The 25,043-nt window shown below is 35.3% G+C and overlaps 1 protein-coding gene across 1 annotated transcript in view; it reads right to left on the reverse strand.

Moving 5' to 3' along the window:
* The window catches only part of cntnap2a (contactin associated protein 2a), a 408,589-nt gene that overhangs the window by 19,730 nt on the left and 363,816 nt on the right, over positions 1-25,043 (reverse strand). The window contains exons 21-22 of the mRNA XM_016537023.1: positions 23,340-23,473; positions 13,081-13,174 (exon numbers count right to left, since the gene is read on the reverse strand). Coding sequence (XP_016392509.1) covers positions 13,081-13,174; positions 23,340-23,473 — 228 coding nt within the window. The remainder of the gene's footprint in view (positions 1-13,080; positions 13,175-23,339; positions 23,474-25,043) is intronic.

A 25,043-nucleotide genomic window follows, 5' to 3' on the forward strand; every position in this document is an offset into this window, starting at 1 on the left:
TTTTTGCCGATGATACACTCTGAAAAAAATGAAGTTTTCTTTTTATTGGGATCAATGGTTCCATGAAGAAGCTTTAACATCCATGGAATCTTTACATTCCATAAAAGGCTCTTTTATAGTGGAAAAAATGTTGATTGTTAAAGGTAGATTATTAAAATGTTATACTACGGGGCCGTTGAATGCTAGAATCTGATTGGCTGACGAACGTTCTGAGGTGTGCAATTATTTTCAGGGAAACGCACGGCGAACGTAGTTCCAGGCAGCTCTCTTGACCGCATTACAGTTCCATATCACTTCGCATAGTTAACTGTAATAACGGAAATTAGCATACAGTACCTATATAGCACACAGGAATTACTGCAATCACACGTGCTCGCACACGCACACTACGGTCTCGCAGTTTGCACAAAAAGGTGTTGTCAGCGCTGCCCTGACGATTTTATCAGTTAGCCTATATAGTGTAGCAACTTAAAGGCTACACATGACATTTCTCACTAGCGAGGTAATAACAGCGCTGTTTAGAGACGCTCCTGCCGAACACTGTTGAGGGACGCACAGAGGTAGCCTAATTCACACAAGCTCTCTCTTTCTTTCTCTGTGTGTCTCTGTTTCGCTCTCTTTCTAATAACTTCATTAATAACTGCATTAGAATGCTATCAACGGCTCAAGCCTCCATTACCAGCTTTAAAATGACGTTTTGGAACTAGCAAAAGAGGCGTTGGATGAGATGCGGAAGAAATAATCCTACTCACAATAGCGATTTAAGTACAAAAACCGGACGAATCCCTTTAAATATATCATCTGATCGATGTCTTGAGGTGTGGTAACCGTAGTATAAGCGTAACCTTAAAAAAAAACGACGGGCCATTGAATTATTAGAAAAATAATGCATCACCACCTCGCCCGTTGAATTATTTTTCTAATAATTCAACGGCCCGTCGTCAATTATTCCTTACATATAAATATACACAGTACACACACATATATTATGCAAACACAAACTTTTATTTTGGATGCGATTAATCATTATATATATATGATATATACACCCTTGGTAAATATGATCAAAGAAGGCTGTGAAAATAAATCTGCATTGTTAATCATTTTGATCTTTTATTAAAAAAATTCACATAAATCTAACCTTTCATTGGAGAATAAGAATTTAAAATGGGGGGAAATATCATTATGACATAAATGTTTTTCTCTAATACACATTGGACACAATTAACGACACCCTTTTATTCAATGCTTTTTGAAACCTCCATTTGGCATAATAACAGCTCCTATAATGCCTGATGAGGTTAGAGAGCTTTGGTTTTTCTCATTGTGATGGATGATTAAGGGAATTTGGCCTTTGTTTTCCCTCCTATTTATATTCCTGTGAAACAGCAAGCCATGGCTGGATAATTTCATGTTCATAATCACCCTGGTATGCTCAAATTTGTAAATATGAATGGAAATATACTTCACAGATATTTTACTCATAAGAATTTCTAGAGGTACCAATAATTGTGTCCAATGTGTATTTGAGAAAAACATTTTTTGTCATAATGATATTTCCCCCCGTTTTAAATTCTTATTCTCCAATGAAAGGTTAGATGTATGTGAATTTTTTAAATAAAAGATAAAAATGATTAACAATGCAGATTTATTTTCACAGCCTTCTTTGATCATATTTACCAAGGGTGCCAATAATTCTAAATCAAAAGAAAAAACACTATAACTGTATATTTTTGTTTTCTCAAGCAAAGCAAATTTTAAATGTCCACTGAAAACATATCTTCTTACATTTATGGTCATAGACAACGTATGTCGAAGATATACGTTATTGTCAACGTTATTGCCCAAGCGGTAAAATAAAAAATAAAAATGTTTATAAAACATTTTATATATAAAAATGGGCTATATAAAATTTTAATAATAACAAACATCACATTGTTCCCTTTGTTTTGCGTATGCTCGTGTCGCTTACAGTTAAGGTCCTTCTCTGATTTTAGAATTGTTTGGAAGGTTGCAACGTTACTTTGCAATATTTTAAATATTTTTGGGTATTTTGCATGGTCTGTTATTGGAGTAGTGTCACCCGGGTGGGAGTTTTAACTCCTATTCACTGGGATTAAAAAAAATCATTTAGCTGATGGGGGATGAGGAGGATGGGGGGGGGTTGGGGTTGGTCTTATCACTCAGCATACCCGGTTAAAAAAAGTCACCGCTCACCACTGATATATATATATATATTTTTTTTTTAAGTTAAATGCAAAGATAAATGGAGATGCACTGTAAAAAAATAAAAAAAACACCACAATGACAGACATTTTTAAAGCATTAGGTTTCCCGGAGGGTCTGAATTATATTAATAGAATCTGAGAAAAAAATATTTAAGTTGAATTTGGACATGATAAGAATCACAAAGTACATCTGCAAAAGAAACGTACCCTCCTCAGGAAAAGCTAGTCTCATCTGAAGAGGCCTAAAGAAATTCAGTGTATATGTTGTTGGGAATTGCAATAATAAAAATCGTCTTCACAAACAATGCTCTAAAACAATAAATCAACTGCTAGAGATCAAATCTTTTGAAGTATTTGCATCCCTTTGAGGTGCCTGCAGATTTGCACAGAAATCACTAAAAACCTGCCAGGAGAAAAACAACATAAAAATGACAGAATCTCATTTTGTTGCATTAAGGAGACAGCCAGGCATGAAAGCACATAACCTTCAGTGATGCTTGACAAAAGGATTTCAGAGATGTTTGGTTTCTTTGAGAAAGATAAACAGGTGTCTACCTCCCACCTGCTATGCTCGCTTTTAAAACAACCTGCACAAACCTGCTGAATCACTGCAAACTCATTTAACACGAGGCGACTGCTTCAAAAACCACTGGGATTATCAGGGATTTTAACTCATCTATGTACAACAGCTAATTATAGTAAATCGGTAATTTATCTCCTTCATGGGGAGTAAGACGGGATGGAATGAGTGAGATTCAAAACATAAAACTTGCCAAATTGAATGTATCATATTTGAGTCATTTTCTCCCTGTAGAGTTTCCCTTTTCTCCTTCAACCCTTTTCCCTTCATTATCTTGCAGTGGGAACCTGTCAAAACTGTGGAATAGACTTCAAAGGCGTCCTACATTCCCTCTAAAAATGTCTTCTTTCTTTTCCTCTGAATATTCTTTGTTGAATCTAACTTTGGTGCGTTTTTGATGCATCGAGACACATGTCTGAAACAATTATTGAGACTATCAACAAAATTGGACCCCAAAAGAAGAGTTTTGTTTTCAGTTTGAGAATTTCATACATATAAACCAAAATGGTAATTTTGTCATCACAAATATTGGACCTTCATAAATAACCATGAGAAACATAATATAACATTTTAGGCATTTCATGACCATTTTAAATAAAAAAATAAATAAAAAATTCAATAATAAAAGGATATTCTTCACTTTGTAATAACTATGAATTTACATGACTTTTCTAGTTTGTAATTCATTTTTTAAAACTTAGGCATTTTTTCCTGATAAATTAAGCAAAAAAATTATTAAGCTTAAAACAAAACAAAACAAAACAAAACAAAAAAAAATATATAGTGGAGATCAAAATTAGAGAACAACTTACAATTTCCTATATTTCAAGGTCACTGCTTAGTCCTATTTGAGAGCAGGGCAGAGTGGCAGTTTTTAAAGACTATTTCATCAATTAATCGTATTCTGAAGCACGCACCATTTTTTAAAACTTAGGCATTTTTTCCTGATAAATTAAGCTAAAAAATTATTAAGCTTAAAACAAAACAAAACAAAACAAAAAAAAAAATATATATATAGTGGAGATCAAAATTAGAGAACAACTTACAATTTCCTATATTTCAAGGTCACTGCTTAGTCCTATTTGAGAGCAGGGCAGAGTGGCAGTTTTTAAAGACTATTTCATCAATTAATCGTATTCTGAAGCACAGTATAAAAAACCTAAATGAGAGAAAAAAAAAGAACTCTGATCAAAATTAGAGAACACTTACAGATACCTACAAGTTATTTGTGTTAATCCAGCACCTGGTGCTATTTTCCTTAATTATATGACAAACCCTATTTAACTGGCAGCATTCCTCTAATTTTCACTGAAATTGCAAGATGGCAGGCCGCTCTAAGATGACTGAAACCCTACGACAGGCGGTCCACATGAAGGCCAAAGGGATGACCCTTTTAGCCATTGCACGAGAAGATGGTAATTTAAAATCTGTGATTTCTAGAATATTGCAGCTTTAAAATGACACTAATTCATTCAAGTCCCCCAAAACGGCTGGTCATCCACATAAGACAAGTGCACGAGAAGACAGGATAATGTGGAGACTCTCAATAGGGAATCGGTTCAACACTGCAGCTGGAATTGCTCACCAGTTCAGTGCTGGGGTAAGGGGTAAGGTTCTGTCTCAGCACGTTTAAGAGAAGTCGGACTGAAAGTGCACTCTGCACTACAAACCTCTCATCAACAGAAGGAATAAAAAGGCTAAGCTCACCATTGCTGAGGATCATGTTGTGTGGACAGAGGAGAATTGGTCCAAAGTTCACTTTAATAATGACAGAAAGTTTAATTTGGGTCTGATGGGAAACATTATGTTCGGCGTCAAACTGGAGAAAGACTGAACCCAGAGTGTGTAAAGAAGTCAGTGAAAGGTGGAGGAGAAAGTGTCATGGTTTGGGGGATGTTTTGTGCAGCAGGAGTTGGGCCTCTTAGACAGCTACATGACAGAGTGAATGCAAATGTTTATCAGAACCTATTGCGGCAACATGCAGTTCCTTCCCTGCATTTATCACCCAATCAGCCAGCAATTTTCATGCAGGACAATGCCCCCCCGGTCACACTGCAAAATGGGTAAAGCAGTTCCTTGAAGCAAAGAACACTGAAATAATGAAATGGCTGGGCCAGAGTCCTGATCTAAATCCGACTGAAAATCTCTGGAAAATCCTTGGCAACAAAGTTACTGAACTATGGAAGAGATTGGAAGAAGATTGTACCAATATCACACCAGCGCAGTATGAGAAACTAGTGATGTCCTGCAGCCGAAGATGTGCTGCAGTCATTCAAAGTAAGGGCCTATACACTTCCTACTAATTTCTGACAGCAGTAACCCTACAAAATTTGTTGCAATCTTCTTTCGTGCTACAGTGCTTACTGTTCTCTAATTTTGATCACTGTGTTCTCAACAAAATAAAAGGTTTTTGTTGAAATGCCTTGGTTATTCTGTCAAATATGTTAGTATAACAGTGGTATACCTACACCTAATATTCCTTCAAATTCGGATCTCCACTGTATATAAATATATATAAATATATATAGTATATATATTAAATGATAAATAAATTACATTAATTGAACTGCATAAAATAAATAATTTAAAAAGGCAATTATTAACAGAACAAATTAAAATATGATTTCAGCTTCCATCTTCATTTTTTGTTGCTTTAGTTTGTTTTAAACCTTTTTTTTTGTTTTATTTTAAATTATTTTAAGCCATCTTGCGTCCCCTCCTTGGAGGTGTGCTGAGGCCCCCTGCTTGAGAAGCACTACTCCAGAGGATCTGAGTGTCATAAAGCAGCACCAGAGCATGTGAGCGGAGCGGAGCGTGAGCGGAGCGGGGAGCGGAGTGGTAATATTTCCTTAAGAGCGCAGAGCGCCTTTCTGAAGATTCCGCTCCGCTCGCTCAATACGCTCAGCGCCGCTCGCTCCACCCAGAATGCCGTTTGGTGATTTGCTTGTTCGAGATCGAGAATCTGTAGAGATCGAGAATAGTAGAGCAGTTATGGAGTCCAGACATTGTTTCAACGAAGTTGCAAGCCTTATACATAAATGTAAAGTAAAAAAATCTAAGTTAAGAATGAGCAGGGAGAAGAAACTGAGAGGGAGTGCGGGGAGACTGTTAAAGTTAGTACAGATTCATATTGATTACAGAAAGCACGAAGATGTATGCAAACATGGTGCAGCAAAAGGTGAGCTAGTTACATACCATAATAAATGAATAAACAGGTAGGCTAAGGTTATATTCGGTTGTACGGAGCCCCGATCATGACATGCAGACAAAATCACAGCCACGAATTTAGAATAGGCTAGTTCTCTTTTATGCTAGGACTAAATTATGGCCACGAATTAAGAATTAATTTTTTAGTTTAGTCTAAATTATGGCCACGAATTAAGTATTCATTCTCTTGTTTAGGCTTAGCTGCCACGAATTCATTCGTTCGTTAATTCGTTCATTCCCTATAGTAGGCCTAAATCGTGGAACGAATTATTATATTTCGTAATTACTTATTAAAATCATTATTGCTTAAACTTAATAAATAATAATAAATTAAAAAAATAATAAAACCTGCTGACGTCGTAGAAACGAATTGTTAATAACCTCAGATGAAAAGCCTCTCCACTCATCCAGGACAAAGCCGCCTGTGAGAGCACACCGGGACAGAGGCTGAATTCTGATAGCGGGGTGGGGTTGGTGAACCGCACTGCTTTATCGGTTCAGAATTAAGATCATCACAGCCATGCGGCTCGGCTGGAGGCGGAGTCTGTGATGGAATGCTGAATACTAATGTCTGATGCGACCTCCAGGGGCCATAAAGCACATGGTCATTTAATTAGCTTTATCTCATTGCCAATTACTGTAAATTCACATAGTTTAGTGTGTGCTGAGTGGGTGATGATGTGATGGTTGTCGGTAACAGTGTGTGATGCTCTGGGATATCTGGGGATACAAAGTGATGCTTGACTCTCTGACAGACAGAATAAATGAAATTATGTGTAGACACTAGACCAAACATCTTTTAATGTAAATCGATGGGATTTCTTTGGCTGTTTTTATTATCTGCTAAGTGAAAACTGTAAGTCTAACTGTTTAGAAAAGTAATAGCACACATCTTCTCAGCAAACAGCATGATTTAAAGGAATAGTTCATCCAAAAATGTAAATTTGCTGAAGATTTATTCACCCTCCGGCCATTCAAGATATAAATGAGAAATTTAGCATTATTCACTTGCTCACCATTGGATCCTCAACAGTGAATGGGTGCCATCAGAATGAGAGTCCAAATAATCCACAGGACTCCTGTCGATCAATAATGTCTTGTAAAGTGAAAATCTGTGTTTGTAATAAACAAATTCACCATTAACTTAAAACTGTTGCTAAAATACATATCCATATTACGGCATGCTCTAGTGAAAAATCATCTTGTCTGAATCAGGAGAGAAATATGCACAGATCAAGCAACGCTTATTAGCAAAAACAGTTCAAAACACTTGCAAACAAATATGTCTGAGGATTCTGATGTGAGAGGATAACAGGGAATGGACCTTTTCACTGGAGGAAGCATTATTATGGATTATGGACTTAGCCATATTTTGTCCAGAATTGACAGTTTAAAGTTAAAACACCTTGATCTATTTGTTTCTTACAAAAACGCAGATTTACACTTCACAATATGTTAATTGGTGGAGTTGTGTGGATTATTGTGATGTTTTCATCTTCTGTTTGGACTCATTCTGACGGCACCCATTCACTGTAGAGGATCAGTTGGTGAGCAAGTGATGTAATGCTAAATTTCTTCAAATCTGTTCCGGTAAAGAAACATTTCCTTCAAAGTATCATTCATAGCTGTGAAGTCAAACACTTGTTTTAAGATGTTCAGAATAAACCACTAACGCTGTATGGACAATAATAAAAAAATGTGTTTGCTTTAGCAAGACACTATAAATATTAAAAAAATATTTCATATTAAAGGCAAACTAAATTTTTTTTCTCTGCTCAAAATCATCCTCTTGCAGACGACCTTGATATAGCAAGATTCAGTATTGATCAAATCAGTCTCCTAGTGCCATCGATAAGACTAAAAGCCTGGCACCAGAGGAGAGACGCAGAGGAGAAACAAGAGAGATGGAGACCGCATGTGGTTTCTCAAAAGCTCAAACTGCTGTATCATCAACATCTTTGCCAACAGCATATCAAATGAACAAAGTACTACATACTGCACTTTCCCCTTAAAACACTGTCTGACCTAACCACACTTATTTTATTATTGGGTTTGTCAAAATCAATGCTTTTAAGCATATGATTAATTAAATATGCTGAATTGATTCAATATGACTGTGCAAAATGAATGATGTGGTGTAATTTCAGTGATAACTGCCATAAATATTAGTAATTTTATGCATTCTAAAAATGTATACAGCACATACACAGCTGTTTTGTGTGTGTCTCTGTGTATGTGCATCTATACATACTGTATATTTGAAACAGAAATCTTTTGTAACATTATAAATGTCTTCACAATTGAAGGCGTTAAACGACCTAAATGTATTAAATACCAAAACAAACAAACTAACAAAAAACAACCTGACTAAATCATAAATAAATATGAATACAGGAGGTATTGACAGCCCTAATTATTACAAATTTGAATGAGAAAAACAATACTATGCACTGCATCACCCTGATACATATAAAGTACCTAAAGACAACAACACAATCACGAATGCTGTATGCTTTCAGCCAGTTTCAAATGATCTTTCCTCCTCTTCCAGTCTTATTGCTCTGATTCCCTAAAATGCAATTATGGTCCGGAGACACAGATAGCACACTCAGCTCAATGTCCAATTAGCCTGATTCATGAATACAGGCTCTGAGAGGAACTTATATCTGGATGCTTAAACGAGTTTCTGCGCCGCTCACGAATCCCTGCAGTGCTATCCTGCATCAGCCAACACAGAAAACAATCACCTGAACAACTGGAGGATGTCAGCAGCCAGTGTTTCCTGTCACAGCGCTTATGGAGTTCACAGACTTACTTTCACTTTTTTTCATGTCTCCATGTCAGGAGTTCTTGTTTTCTATAACAATCTGTCTTGATTCATTCTGAGCATGTAGGCATGACAGATTGAGGTTGCCAGATCATCAACTTACTCATTGCCCAGAAACTCCCACGTGCTCTCTTTAGAATGAACATTTAATTCACAGTGTTTGACATAATCTAAATTCATCTCAGGGTTTGATATGAAATGTGACTGGAAGTCATTTGCAGCATTTTAAAGCATTATAGGTTTTCACAACATGAAGGATGTTCCAAAAGTTAAGCTTCCATAATTGCTTTGTTTTAAGATAGCTTTATTTGAATTAAATTTGAATAAATTTGTCTGAATCACATATACAGGGCTCAAAAGTAAGGATACAAACTTAAATGTTTTCTTTAATATAGTCTATATCTATATAAATATATATACACACATATATACACACACACACACACACACACACACACTCAAACACACAAACACACACACACACACACACACACGTATAAGTATATATGTATTCTTCTGATTGTCACCAAGACTTAACCCAGAATTTATTTAGCTAGTTTAACATAAATTATATTTTGTCATATTTGTAAAAATGACTAGAAAAGTATAGAAAGCATTAGCAAGAATGTTTGCTAAAGAATGTTTGTGTTGTAAAAACTACACATCATACTGCAATGTTTTGCAACCTACAGTATGTCTGTTTTCCAGCAAAAATATTTATACATTTAAGAAGTTACATAATATCTGTATAATTTCTAGATTGTTGCATTTTTTCCTTTTGTAAATAATAATTAATAAATAAAATAAAAAAGTAATTACAATTTCATTAAGTAATGACAACAAAAATAAGGAAAATTCTGATAAGGAAAACATTTATATTACAAACATTTCTAGCATTTAATAAATGCATTTCTAAAAATATATATATCTTTTTATTATTATTTTGTGGTGAGGCCACATAAAATTTTGGCAGGGCAAAGAAAAAAATCTGAACTACTGGCCAGCAGAAAAAAATCCTTACTGTTGAGCCCTGCATGTAACCTTTGTGGCAAAGGCAATCCCAGAATGCACTGTGATGACTTGTATTTCATCTAATACCAAAAGATATTTGTGCAATCTAATTACATACTATTTCATCAATATTAGTGTATGCCATGATTTTATGCTTTTTGTCTAACAGCAAGAAGTTGAAAATGTCGGAAAGCTCTGAAGACTAGATTCCACATCCCAATTTGCAGCATAAATTTATACTATGCACTAAAAGAATATCATAGCACAGCATTTTGTTACCACATACCATTTTATCACATGTAAAATTAACTTAAAATTCAGTCAAAACAGGACCATCACAAACTCTTCCTTTCCACTGCACAAAAAGCATCAACGAATACTTAAAGTAGGATGTTGCAAGCACAAAGCTCTAGCCACATGTCAACGGCATTATGGGACCACAGCTGTTCCTCCCAAATATGTTAAGGTAAATATTCCATGACAAACAGCTTGCAGGTCAACCATGGACATTGCCTTAAGCAGAACATGCGGAAAGAGTGTGGCTTATTGATGTGAAAGAGGTCTCCAGCCATAAATGATTGATGAGACAGGTAGGGCAGTGGACAGTTTCAGCATGAATTGATGCAGAGGCTCCAGAGACTGTGGAAACAGGAAGACAGCACGCTCTGATAGACACGGCTGAGATTATGCGCCCGCAGACAGGAAGAAGATTAGAAGTTTTCTGGTGGACCAGTACACCAGATTCGGCTGAGAGATGAAACAGTTTTTGCTTTCCACTGTACATGATTTTTGCTAAAAATGTATATGCAGGTGGATAATGCCACCAGGCTTTGGGTGTTTGTGTGACTGAACCGCCTCCTGCTATTGGTAACAACAGTGGGTCACTTTGCTGTTTTTGGCGTGTCAGCAGACAGCGCTGAATTGAGCATAATGGGCTCTGGTTGGTGCCTCATCGTTATTCATTGAAGAAAGTGCATGTCTGTTATATGCCTCCGGGTGAGAGACCTTTAAGCGATTGTCTTAAAGCCACTGACATCTTTAGAGGGCATTCAAGGACACTGTGGACTGGCAGAAGGAAATTATATTCCTGACCTTCTGTGCCCCCAGAGTTCACAAAGCAAGGTATATCATTTCCTTCACATACTTCCTATGTGAATTGCTACACAGTATTATTGTACTGGAAAAAGAAGGAATCAAATTATTATACTAATTCCTACTAATTCTGTGAAATAAGTTGTAATTTGTATATGCAGAAATTGTTGTAATGTAAACAAGCATTCAGCATAACAAAGCATATAAAGATTTAATACTAAATTATAAATTATTAATATTATGCCATACAGTATATGCACCAAAATCATATTCCCACAGAATGATCTATTACCACCTAGTGGCTGAACTGAGGCAATACAGTGTTTTAATACTAATTTCTGTCTGTACCAACTCACAATAGCACATTTCCTTTTGAATTTCTAAGGGTTTGAGTTTTCAACTCTTAAAGGTTAAAAGATCATAAATAGACAGAGAAGAGAGAAAATATTGGTAACACTTTACTTAAAGCTGCAGTCAGTAACTTTTGGCGCTCTAGCGGTTAATAAACAGAACTGCATGCGTCTTGCGGAAGAACATTGTAGCCGGAACTACTTCTCTCTGTTTATGTCTATGATGAATCACGCAGGTACTGGGCTACTCCGCGGCGGTACCTACCGAGCCATTCTAGAATAGTCTGAATATAAACACTTATTATAGGTGTACCGTAGAGATTCAGGATAAGCCAAAAACACGGTTTGGAAAATGGATTCACGGTGTACTCGCTTATTATTTAATAAAGGTTATTAAAGGGTATAATACATTATATTTTGTTGTAAATAATATTATAACCAAATTTGAAATGCATAGTGTAACAATGAATTGATAAGTGTTATAATGTATTAACTGTGGTTACAATTATTCATTAGATTGTACAATATATAAGGTGCATTACAAGGCATAATTAATGCATTAAAACTACTTTTATAATGCATTATACACAAAGGCTTTAAGTAAAGTGTTACCAAAATATTCTGTGGATACTATATAATCGTCAACCTATGCTCTTGTCTTACAATCAAACTCACAAATACAGTTTATTGTTAAGAAAGTGAAACAAAAAAACATTTGAGGTTACCGGTTAATCCAAGCCTGGGGGAGTTTGCAAAGGAACAGAGAGCACTTACCAAAGACTTTACCCAGGAAGAGTGACTTGACCAGGGTGAACTGTGTGTCTGAGGCTTCTGGCAGGCTGTAGCTGACGGGAGGATAATGATCCAGCTACAAGAAAGACAGGTAGTAAGAAAAGAAAACAGAAAGACACAGAAACTAAATTATATACAAATGTCTGTTGCTGGTGGTCAAGTACAAATTGCCCATGCAATTAATATTTCTCTATAGTGGGCAATGGTGCCATCTACTGGTTAAATATTTAATCACTGACCATGCAGTCAAAGCACCACAGCATTTACAATTCACTGTTACCTCTTAAAATGAGGGAGTTTTATTTGTTACATATTTACAAAATGTATACATTTTATATAATGTACTATATATAACTGATATAAAACATCATTGAAATATATAACAGAGTATTATAAAAATAATTTAAAATATACTTTGTAATGTATTTTACTACTACTACTACTATTTTTTCTATGTATTTAATAATAGTTATAATTATAATATTATTTAATTTAATAAATAATAATTTAATTTAATAAACTTTTAGACATATAATTTACTTTTACTTATTGCACAGCAGTATTTTGAATATACAGTACAATCAAATGCACAATATAGGTAATTTTATTATTATTAATATATATTTTAAACATTTGCTTCCAGGTGTACATGTAGAGTTTAAAAAGTTCAGGGTTCGAACCAGCATTAGATTCAGATTTTATAATGTATTAACTGTGGTTACAATTATTCATTAGATTGTACAATATATAAGGTGCATTACAAGGCATAATTAATGCATTAAAACTACTTTTATAATGCATTATACACAAAGGCTTTAAGTAAAGTGTTACCAAAATATTCTGTGGATACTATATAATCGTCAACCTATGCTCTTGTCTTACAATCAAACTCACAAATACAGTTTATTGTTAAGAAAGTGAAACAAAAAAACATTTGAGGTTACCGGTTAATCCAAGCCTGGGGGAGTTTGCAAAGGAACAGAGAGCACTTACCAAAGACTTTACCCAGGAAGAGTGACTTGACCAGGGTGAACTGTGTGTCTGAGGCTTCTGGCAGGCTGTAGCTGACGGGAGGATAATGATCCAGCTACAAGAAAGACAGGTAGTAAGAAAAGAAAACAGAAAGACACAGAAACTAAATTATATACAAATGTCTGTTGCTGGTGGTCAAGTACAAATTGCCCATGCAATTAATATTTCTCTATAGTGGGCAATGGTGCCATCTACTGGTTAAATATTTAATCACTGACCATGCAGTCAAAGCACCACAGCATTTACAATTCACTGTTACCTCTTAAAATGAGGGAGTTTTATTTGTTACATATTTACAAAATGTATACATTTTATATAATGTACTATATATAACTGATATAAAACATCATTGAAATATATAACAGAGTATTATAAAAATAATTTAAAATATACTTTGTAATGTATTTTACTACTACTACTACTATTTTTTCTATGTATTTAATAATAGTTATAATTATAATATTATTTAATTTAATAAATAATAATTTAATTTAATAAACTTTTAGACATATAATTTACTTTTACTTATTGCACAGCAGTATTTTGAATATACAGTACAATCAAATGCACAATATAGGTAATTTTATTATTATTAATATATATTTTAAACATTTGCTTCCAGGTGTACATGTAGAGTTTAAAAAGTTCAGGGTTCGAACCAGCATTAGATTCAGATTTGTGCATTTTTATATATAGAGCCACTTTCATTTATACATTTACACTTGTCAAACAAAGTAGCTTAATTTGTAGTATAATAATTAGTATTATTTACATACCATTACATTTTTTATTAATATTTTGAATTAATTAGTAATTATTTATAATATTTATATTATTTATATTGTCTGTTTTCATTTTAATTACTAACTTTTCAATTTGTTATGTTTAATGTTACTTCTGTTTCAGTTTTAGTTCAGATTTTGTTATTTATTTTCAGTTAATAATTTTAGTGCTTCAAGTTCTTATGGAATATTTATATTTTATTTTATTTCAGTTTTCAATTAACAAAATAATTATAATAGTATTAGTTTTCGTTAATGATAACCCTGGCTTGATATAATTTTAAATATATATATATATTTTTTTCAGTCCAAAGATAATGCTGATATGCAGTAAGGCGGCAACAGTTGAATGCAACCACACACACACATGCACACACACATTCGGTGACAGCTTTAATTACCCCCGTTACTGCTGATTCACTGGCACTCCTAATTAGCATGAGGCATCTTAGCCTCGGTATTAAAAAGAATTAATTCCGCTAAATTACTTTTTTGTGCTTGAAGATACGGCTGCTCTCTTAGTCTCCTCTGTGTTGTGAAAGTGGCGCTCTCATCGCTGCGCACTGCCGTGAATACAAATTAGCCTCAAAGAAAGAAACGGAGAGTCCAACACAATAGCGTTTGCCTGACATATTTCAGCTCTAATTTGTTCCACTGATGTGGCGGACTGATAAATGCAAGCATGTTTATTCAGACGCCTCCCAGGTGCGTTTGTGCCGGGTAAATCAAGCAGGGGAAGCCCTCCCTCACCGCTAACGTTCACCGCTTGGTGAATCTCAGAAGACCTCGTGGGCTTGTGGTTCTGCCGCTGCTAATGGAGGAGGGTGTGTTGCCATTCGTCAACGGGATAATGTGACCAAATTAAATTGCTTTCAACCTGTTTACCTCTCAAACTAATGGGCAGCAGGGATGGAGGGATGACATGGAGAGAGGGACTGTCCCTTGTGGTGCTGCGGCCCCATTCTGACACGGCTAGTGCTAATGAGCCCTGCTGTGGGCCTATAATTAATCTCCATCCAAAGAGCCTCCTATCTGACAGGGCCCCTCCTGCACTGCCGCCACCCAGAGAGAGGACACTCGGCCTGGGAGGCCACAGCCAGATCCCCCTGGGGCGTTCACTGCTTTGACAGCACAAGCTTGAGTTATAGCCACAACCCCACTGAGAGAACAACTTAGAGAGTTACAGCGAATAAACAGGTGATAAACGAAAAAAGAATAAAATGATGGAAAAGAGAGTGGGAGTTAATAGACATGAGTCGTTCTAAGAAACGAGTTTTGGAAAGGTGCATTTTTAGGTACATTTTTGTAAGATTTTGAAACATTTCAAACCAAAATTGCTGCTGACAGGTGATGGCATCCTGTCACTCAGCAATCAACCAAATGAACAACAACTAAGAAGATTAATAAATAAAAATTAAACCGTAACCCTGTTTTTTTGTGTGAAATAAACAACAAATGAGAGTTAACTGAACAAAATCATTAAATGATAAATGAAACTGAACAGCAAAAAAGCCGGTTACACTTTATTTCGATAGTCCACTTTAGACATTCTATTAACTATAAGTAACTTTGTATCTATGTCAACTAATTCTCATTAATTTGCAACTACATGTCTACTAACTCTCAGAGTAGACTGTTAGGGTAGGTTTAGGGTTAGTAGAATGTTGACAAAGAAAGTGTTAGAAGATATTAAGCAGACAGTCTACTAATACTCTACTAACTGCTAGTTGACATGTAGTTGCAAAGTTACTTACTGTTAATAGAATGTCTAAAGTGGACTATCGAAATAAAGTGTTACCAAAAAGCCAAATAGTAATTAAAGTGGTGAAAGACTAAATAAATATATAAAATGTACACCTTCCCTTATATATATATAAAGCAAAAATGTATGCTTTTTAAACAATGCAATGCAATAAATTCTAAATACAATTATAAAATTTACAAAAAAATTGCAAACACACAAATACACACTCGTATACATTTTCCCCCAATAAAGACAGTAAAAATGCTACCAAAATATACTCCTTTAAAATATTTATATATATAAATAATATATTTATTTGTTTATACATAAATTATTATATTATATTATATTAAACATTGCAAAACACTTCCCTGACACTTCACTTCACCATAGTAAAATGAATAAATAATTAATGTATGAATATAGCCACAAAAGCAAATGATTATCAATATGATGATTATCCGTTTTTCACAATCATTTTAATTATTTGTTCAATTTTATGTACTTTTGTATACATTTTTATTTGTTTTGTAATGTTGCTATTTTAGTTGTTAATTTATTTTTATTTCAATTTTAGATTGTTCAGTTTTAGTTTGTATTTATTTTCAATAATTTTAGTGCTTAAAGTTGTTATCTAATATTTTTATTTTTATTTTATTTCTGCTTTACTTCAATTAACAAAAACATTCTAATAGTTTTAGGTTTTGTGTACATTAACCCTGGCTTGATATCATTTTTTACATATTTTTTTTTAGTCCAAAGATCATCCTGATATGCAGTAAGGCGGCAACAGTTGTGTAAAAAAACATAGTAAGTAGGGCTAATCAACAAAAAACACTATTTCACAACTATAAAATTTCTGACAATTATTCATAACCACCAATTTGACTGAAATGGTGTTTAAAGAATAATGTTTTAGTGGAAAAATATTGGTAATTCTCACTTTGTTCACAAATCTCATAGGTTAGAATACATCACATCGGGTCATCAGATCTGATGTATTTGAACACATCTAAAGCTCAAATGGGATCCAAAAATTCCATACAATTAGAAGTCCACACAGCTCCTAGTGTTCTCCAGTGGAAATGAATGATTTCTTGTCAGATATAGTGAAAAAGGGGCTTAATGCAATAATAAAAACATAGTGCAAGGTCCACCACATTACTTTGATAGAAAGTTGACCTGATAGTGGGAACCCCAAAAGTATTCATTAATCTAAAATAATAATACATCCCAAAATGAAAGTACGCTCTGCTTTTTGCCTTAGGGTTTAACAAAAATCTTCAAAAACTTCTAAAAGATCAAGTACATCTGTTTGCTTTTCCCACATGGTTGTACTCTTAGTTATGTTTTGACCTTTCACTGTCTGATTCAAAAAGAGTGTGATGTTTCATTCAAAAGAAATATCACAGGCGTGGGTGTCTGGAAAGGTCAGCTGGACTGATGTTACTGTCTCTCATCTCATATTCCTTTTGAAGCAAGCTCTTTACTCTTCTGGAAAATGCACAGGTGGACAAAACCTGCATCACAGAAATCTAAAATGCTAAATCAGAATCTGATTCCTCAATAATTCACAAATATTTTATCACAATCTTTGACTGTTTTGATGAATAAATACTCAGGTCTGTAATCGAACATTTATCTTTAATATGATTTAAAACTGAAATGTAAATAATATCATTACAATTAGGACTGTAAGTAAATATATTTAATATAATATGCAATAATATCAGTGTTGCTGATCAACCTGTGACGATTCATTTATATTATGGAGGTTCCAGGTTCTGTTATGCCTCTGCATAAGTAGATGTATATCAGGAGTGGGGAAGCAATTGGATTTTGTTTTGTAATTTCCCTAGAATGAAGAGGGAGCCGTGGAGAAGCGATAGATTAAAATGCGTCATGCTGGAGAGAACACTGCCACGGACACTTTCCATGACTGATAAAAACCACAATGACCAATCAGCATAAAGAAATCACAAATTCCAGTGGCAGATCGTCATTCATTATAAAACATGTTAATGAGATGTCCCTGCCTTTAAATGATGTCCATAGCAGTATTCTGCAGTGTATTTTAGTGTCATTGCAATACATTTTTATCAATATTTTTATATTTTCTTTTAATAATAATTTCTTTTTTTTTAATATTTGTATTTTTCAGTTTTAGTTTTAGTTATTTCGTACCAAGAAATGTTGCCTTTGCAGCTAGATTAAATTTATATATTAGTTTACTATATTAACCCTGGTTTAAATATTTGGGTTCAGTAAGATTTTTTTTAAAATAAATTAATATTGGTATTTAGCAGTTATGCAACACTGATCAAAAGTAACAGTAAAACCATTAATAATGTTACAAAAAAATTATATTTTAAATAAATGCTGTTCTTTGTAACATTCTATTCATCAAAGAATGCTGAAAAAAAATGTAGCAACGTTTCCACAAAAATTGATAATAATAATAAATGTGATATTTATAATATTTCACAATATTACTGATTTTAAAAAATATATTTTTAATCAAATAAATGCAGCGTAAGCACAAGCGACAAAACAAAACACACACACAACACAACACAACACAACACTACACTACACAACAAAACCCCCAAATTCCCGAACGTTATATACAGTACATATCTAAATCTTATAAACTAATGTATAAAAATGATGTTGAAAAAAATATTTTGATATTGAAAAAAGGTTTTTGTTATTGTTATTATTGTCATAAAAGCATAGTGGACAAATGGACATGTAAATGCCAAGTAGTGCTAAAGGACACTCAACACAGTTATACACACAAGAAAATAAAGGAGAGTTACCCTAGTGTCATAAACACACACTCAGACACACACACACCTAAACCCCTCATACACTTAGGTCATTGTCTGAAGGATGGCTATGGGTTTCTATTTGCTGCAATGTCAGCGGGGTTCCCAGGGGCCATAAAGACAGGGTAAAAGGGCTATGGTTTTCTCTTTCTCTCTCTATATATTTCACCCCATGCCAGATTTCCAGCTCTGGTCTGTAGGATCTCAGGCTTGGCAGAGCTGTGTAGCAAGAAATGAAATATGGCAGAATTAAAGAGAGCTACAGCCCTTCTTTAAGCCTCATGCCCACGGGCTTATCATTGCTGTGCCTCATCCATCCAGACAGCGGGAATTTGATTATTTGATTTAGGAGCCTGGAACAAAGCAGGAGCCAAAGACACAGACTGACCGGAAAGAAAGAAAAAGAGTCAGAGAGAGAGAGAGTGAGTGAGAGAGAGAGAGAGAGAGAGAGAGAGAGAGGGAAAAGCAACAAGACAACAAAGCCCACTTTTTTGCTGACAAGGTCACAGTATATCTGACATGATCTTTGCTCCTCTATCATTCAATATTATTCTCTTGGGACATGTCTTACAGCGATGGTGAGGGGCGAGGAGGGTCCCGGCCAGCACATACAAGCCTTTGCCATAAAATTGAAAGTCCCTGACCCTTCTGTAGTTAGTTTTCACCTGCCCTCAAATGCAACTTGATATGACCACACTTTCTACTGATCAGGTGCTTCTGTGATCTTGATCACTGCTTTATCGTTTCATGTTGCAGTCCTGCTTATCGACCACACGAGGTGCTGCGTGTCCTGCCATTTAGAACATAATAAAATCTACAGTTCACCCTGAGTCTCAGTTCATAGATCAATATGGGCTTTCAATTATCCAGTTGGGCCTGTGAGACTAATGCAGTGCATCCTGGGTAACAGACACGGCACACATCCACTCACATACCCGCATATTTGAGATATACATTCAGTTACGAAATCAAGAAAGCTGCCTATCTAGGCAACGATTTTAGGCATCATCTTCAAAAATACTTAATTTTGACTAAAATTGATGGCAGCATCATATATATCCTTCATGGATCAAAATGCATTGATGGCGGTATGGAGCTACAAAAATGTCATATTTAAATAAATGTTATTTTAATTAAATATATATAGTATTTTATTGTAAATGTATTATTCTTATTTTATTATAAATCGTTTAATTTATTATGAAATAATTTAATTATAGTTCCTAATTCAAAATGGCCACTTTTACACAATATATGCATATATCTTTACACATATTTTTCATTTTATTATAATGAAAATAATTTTATTATTTTGTGTGGAAAATGATCAATAAAATACTCTTCCATAATGTAGTTTCTAATTCAAAATGGGCACTTTTACCCAATATATGTAATAATTAATAATAAAACATTATTGTTATTATTAATATTTATTACTACAATTATTATTATTATTTATTAATAATAAAATCAAACAAAAATAAATAAAGATAAATAAAATGTAAATTACATTAATAAAGTATCAACAGAATATTTTCCGTAATACAATTTCTAATTCAAAACCAGCACTTTTACCAAATAGTTATATACTGTTGTTACAGCCATCTTAATTTTGCCTTAATTGTCTTTTTGAATTGAGTAGAATATGTAAAATTTATTGAGATCGTGATTGCCATATACATTTTTGTCCTTGAGCTGAATACCTACCTCTAGTGTTGCATACCGGTCACTGCACCTAAATAATACCTGTAGGGTCCTGCTTAAAGGGATGTAGTAGTCAGCCTAAGATGCCTGTCAGTTAATACAAACAATTGTCCAACCGCATGGCGGTAGGTTGCTTTGTGAGAGTGGAAACTCTAAATGAAAATAAATGGATTATACTTACCTGAAGCGTGTTGACTTGATGGATACTGGCTGGCACAAGTTGGACAATTCTTTTGATTCACTGGAAAGTAAGTTTGTGAGTAATTCCCTTTGATGTCTTGACTTGATGAAGAACTTGATGGAACTGTGCAAAAGGAGCACTGTTTGGCTACAGCAGCAAGAATTTGTGAATTGTTGGGTTTGAATTGATTTGAAATCATGGAGGAGCCAGAGGAAGAGGGAGATTCTTTGGCACAGTTAGTTGGAAGTCGTAGAGGCAAGCTGGGTGCATGCACACGGAAAATGAATGAGATAAAGGAACTGTGTAAAACAAATGGAAGTCCAGACAATGTGAAAACACTTTCAGAGAAGTTTAAAGTTGCTCTGAAGGACTTAAACGATGTTCACAATTAAGTGCAAGCAATGTTGTCAAAAGAGAAAAGGGATGAAGACAATAAGAACTGGTTTAATCCAAAGATTGAGTGTTTTCAGGATTTTTTATTTGAGACTGAAATGTGGATAAAAGATCAAGTGGATCAAAATCCAGTTGAAAGGGACATTGGGACACAACTTGAAAGTACTGTTGCTCCTGATGATAGTATATCCGTAGTCTCAAAGAACAAATCTAAATCCAACACCTCACTAGTTTCAAGTCACACTAGTTGTTCAAGTCGAATATCAAGATCCTCTGCGTCATCTACTGCATCCTCTGCACGTATGAAAGCTGAGGCAAAGAAAGCAGTGTTGATCGCACGAGCTGCTTCCTTGGCAAAGAAACATGCGTTAGAGTTAGAAGAAGCTAAAATAAGAGTAACGAAAGAGAAATCGAAAGTTGAAACTGATTTGGCTGCCTCAGAGGCTGAAATGAATGTGTTCAAGAATTATGAAAGATTACCTCAAGATAGTCAAGATAATCCAGTTGATGGGATGGATATGATGAACACTCAACTTGAAGAGCAGCGAAAGCCTTTTCAGGTATCCATTACTAGTGAGCATGAGCAATCTCCTGCAAATTATGCACCTATAAATGTTGTTCCAAAAACTCCTCTTCAAAGAACCATGCAAAGTAAGCAATTATTGCAACCAATGAGCACAATATCTAGATCAACTCAAGATCAAGTTGATGGTGCAACCACAAATCAACTAATGAATGACAATTCAGCAAATGAAAATATTCTTCACACCATACTGAAACAACAGGCCGATCTGACTGAAATGTTACTTAAACAACAGAGCATGGTTCTCTTGCCAACAAGAGAAGTGTCTGTTTATAATGGGGATCCTTTGAGTTTTATTCCTTTCATGCAAGCTTTTGAGTACAACATTGAGAATAAAACAAAAAATAACGAGGAACGTCTTTACTACCTTGAGCAGTTCACATCTGGACAAGCCAGAGACCTAGTCCGGAGTTGTATGCATATGGATTCCAGTAGTGGCTATAAGCAGGCAAAACGCCTCCTACAGGAGAATTTTGGGGATGACATAAGAGTGACAAATGCATATATTGAGAAAATTCAACAGTGGCCAAACATCAAGGCTGAAGATTGTCAAGCCTTGCGCAGTTACGTTCTGTATTTAAGAGGCTGTTGTAATGTGATGCGTGAATTACGTTATATGAGGGAATTGGATACTGCTGCTAACCTAAGTGTAATTCTATCAAAACTACCCTATAAAATTAAGGAAAAATGGAGAACAGCGGCAAATTACATCTTGGAGGAAACCAACCAAAGGGCTGGTTTGAAGGATGTTGTGATCTTCCTTGAGAAGCAGGTGAGAATAAGTTCAGATCCCCTCTTTGGTAATATTCAGGACAACCAAGGAGGAAGAAAGTCTAGCAATCTAATCAAGATTTCCCATAAAAGGAAGGAACAATAGCAGGAAAAGCTTTGCAACAACAGTATCAACTGTAGCCATTCAAACTCCTTTTACAGGCAACACAGAGGATACTAGAAGGACGGCAACTTCAAATATCCTGTATACATCATGTCCATATTGTACAGGGGATCATGAACTAACCAGTTGTCAACACTTCAATTTACAGCAGCAGGAGAAGAAGGTGGAATTTCTGAAAAGAAATGGATTTTGTTTTGGATGTCTTGTAAGGGGGCATTTAAGTAAAAGTTGCAAAAAAAGGATGACGTGAAATTTGCCAACGCAACGGGAATATCTTCCTAGCTTACAAATGAGAACAAAATGGACCTCAACAAAAAGAAACTTCCAACCTAATGATCTGGTGATAATTGCTGATGAGAAAGCACCATGGAATTCCTGGCTGTTAGGAAAAATTGTTAAGACTTTTCCAGACAGCCAAGGTCTAGTACGAAATGCTCTTATCAAAACTAAATCAAGTACATTATTGAGGCCTATCCATAAACTTTGCTTGCTGATGGAAGCTTCACTTTCCACTTAGGAAAAGTGACAAGTATTCAAGACATTTGACCATAATAATTATGAACTTCCTATGACCTTTTATGAGGCATCTAATGAAGTTAAAGGCATATGAATTATTTTAACCAGTTAAACTGTAACACAACTGTACTTAAGATATACATTTGTTTGATGATTGTTACAGTACTATATCAAACTAATACTATATAAAAAAGTTTATTTTCTTATAAATAATTTCATTTTATAATGAATATAATAATATTATTATAACAACAAACATAATAATATTATAAATCATTTAATTTAATTACAAAATTGGCTCTTTTATCAACTACTGACCGCCTTTACTGTGAAATTAACTGCGAGATTTAGTAGATTTTTTTGTGCAATTCATATACAAATTTATTTGTATGGCACAGATAACAACCCGCTACCAAAGTAGTTGCCCATGTAGAGTGTTTTAAATCAGTCCCTTATGAGGTTTCATTTCAGTTAAGATGCTGCCTTAGAAGTAAAAAAGCTAACTTCTGTATTATTGGATGAGTATTACATGATACGTTTGACCAATGATACTGATTGTATTATTGAGAGTGGTCAGTTTCATGTGTTTCCCACCTGCACTTCTATGTCTCTCTCCACCCGCGAGATGTTGACGGTGTGGGGCTGCCCGTTGGCCAAGTTCCTCTGGTCAATATCAATACTGAAGGGTTCTCTGAGACCACCCAAGTTGTACCGCAGCTGCAGCGTACCTGAGTGAAACAGGATGAGACAGAAAGATCACATTTATCCAGAGCTCAACTGCACTGCAGTCTTCCTGGATGCAGAATGCCTGAGTGAGTGAGAGTTGTGCATCAGTCCTGCACCCTGACATCACTCACCTCCACAGCACTCTCCTGTGCAACGGCCCTACAGACTGCAGGGAAGAACATTACCTCATTTGGGTTACCGCTCAGGCCAGCAAGATAAATTTGCTCAGAGACTACAGGGTAAAATTCGATGTGGGTTTAGGCAGCTTAACACAAAGAACAAGTATCAACAGTCTTGTGTGCCCACTTTGGGTTTTATGGAACGGTGTTTAGCGAAAACGCCACTCTACAAATTAAACAACGGTACATCTGAGTCACTGTGTTTAATGTGAAATCCTGTCCTTGAGGGGAATAAGGGTCTTTTTCTTTAAACACCAGATGTGTTTTACTTCTAAACTCTAAAATAATTGGATCACAGTGTTGTGCTTATGCCAAACAAACAGGGATGTAATTGCCTGCACTCTGCCATTTGTCATATAATTAGCTTTTACTGTTGCGCTTCCACTTCAAAAAGCAATTCAGCCTGGTGCAATAAATTTTCCTTTATTATTACAGTGCAGTTTCAAAACTGCTGCAGAACAATCTTACAGACACACACAGATGTGTGTATTGCATCAGCATCCGGACTTAATGATGAACGAAGACTAACCAGGTGTGATGCGATTTGTCTGTTCATACTGAAAGTAACAATACTGTGCGAGGTGGCACAATAAAAGCTAATCAGAACATATTTGATGTTAAATATATATTTTGGTTCACACTTACAGGCATTTTACTGACTTTACAAGTACATGACATTATTCTACTAACCCTAACCATAGATACACTGTATATACATAGATGCCTCATTAGCGGCTGTTTCTATGGGTGGCTATACATAAGTCATCCGCCATATTGGAATAGTCAAAGCCAGTCTGTGAACACTTGAGAGAAAGTTGACTCTACGTCTGCAACCGTAGTTCCTTTTCGAGGGAACTTCGAACTGCATCCTCTCGAGGTCGCTATGGGGAATGCCTTCAGCGTGACCGGTGTCTGAAGCATACATCTAAAAACGACAATAACATTGGCCGGCGACAGCCTATGACGTCATTACCCTGATCACGCGATCACAGTATAAAAGGGCGCCGGGATAACACGCCATCCTCTTCTTCATCTTCACTGACTGTTTGTTTATGTTAGCATTAAGCTAAAGACGACTAGGTGTGCATGTTTTCTCGCCAGAGGCTTTGCTCTGATACCTGCAGTTTCACACGGCTCGCCTGCTTTGTGTGTGTGGTGAAGAGCAAGCGCGTTCAGCTCTCGAGGGAGTTCGATGCGCTCTGCATTCATTGCTTATTTCTTGTGAGGGATAAGCATGAATTGAACGCGCTCGTCTCACCAGGAGAGGGCTTGTGCTCATCGTAATGCATTCATGGGACTACTGAGGGGGATGTGAGTACTTCACCATTTACCCGAGTTTGTAGATAGTGTTTGCATGAGTGCGTTCGCCTCTCGCGGGAATAGCGATGCATTC

Source organism: Sinocyclocheilus rhinocerous, unplaced genomic scaffold (genome assembly GCF_001515625.1).
Source record: "Sinocyclocheilus rhinocerous isolate Xijiao unplaced genomic scaffold, SAMN03320098_v1.1 scaffold65, whole genome shotgun sequence".
Lineage (NCBI taxonomy): Eukaryota > Metazoa > Chordata > Actinopteri > Cypriniformes > Cyprinidae > Sinocyclocheilus > Sinocyclocheilus rhinocerous.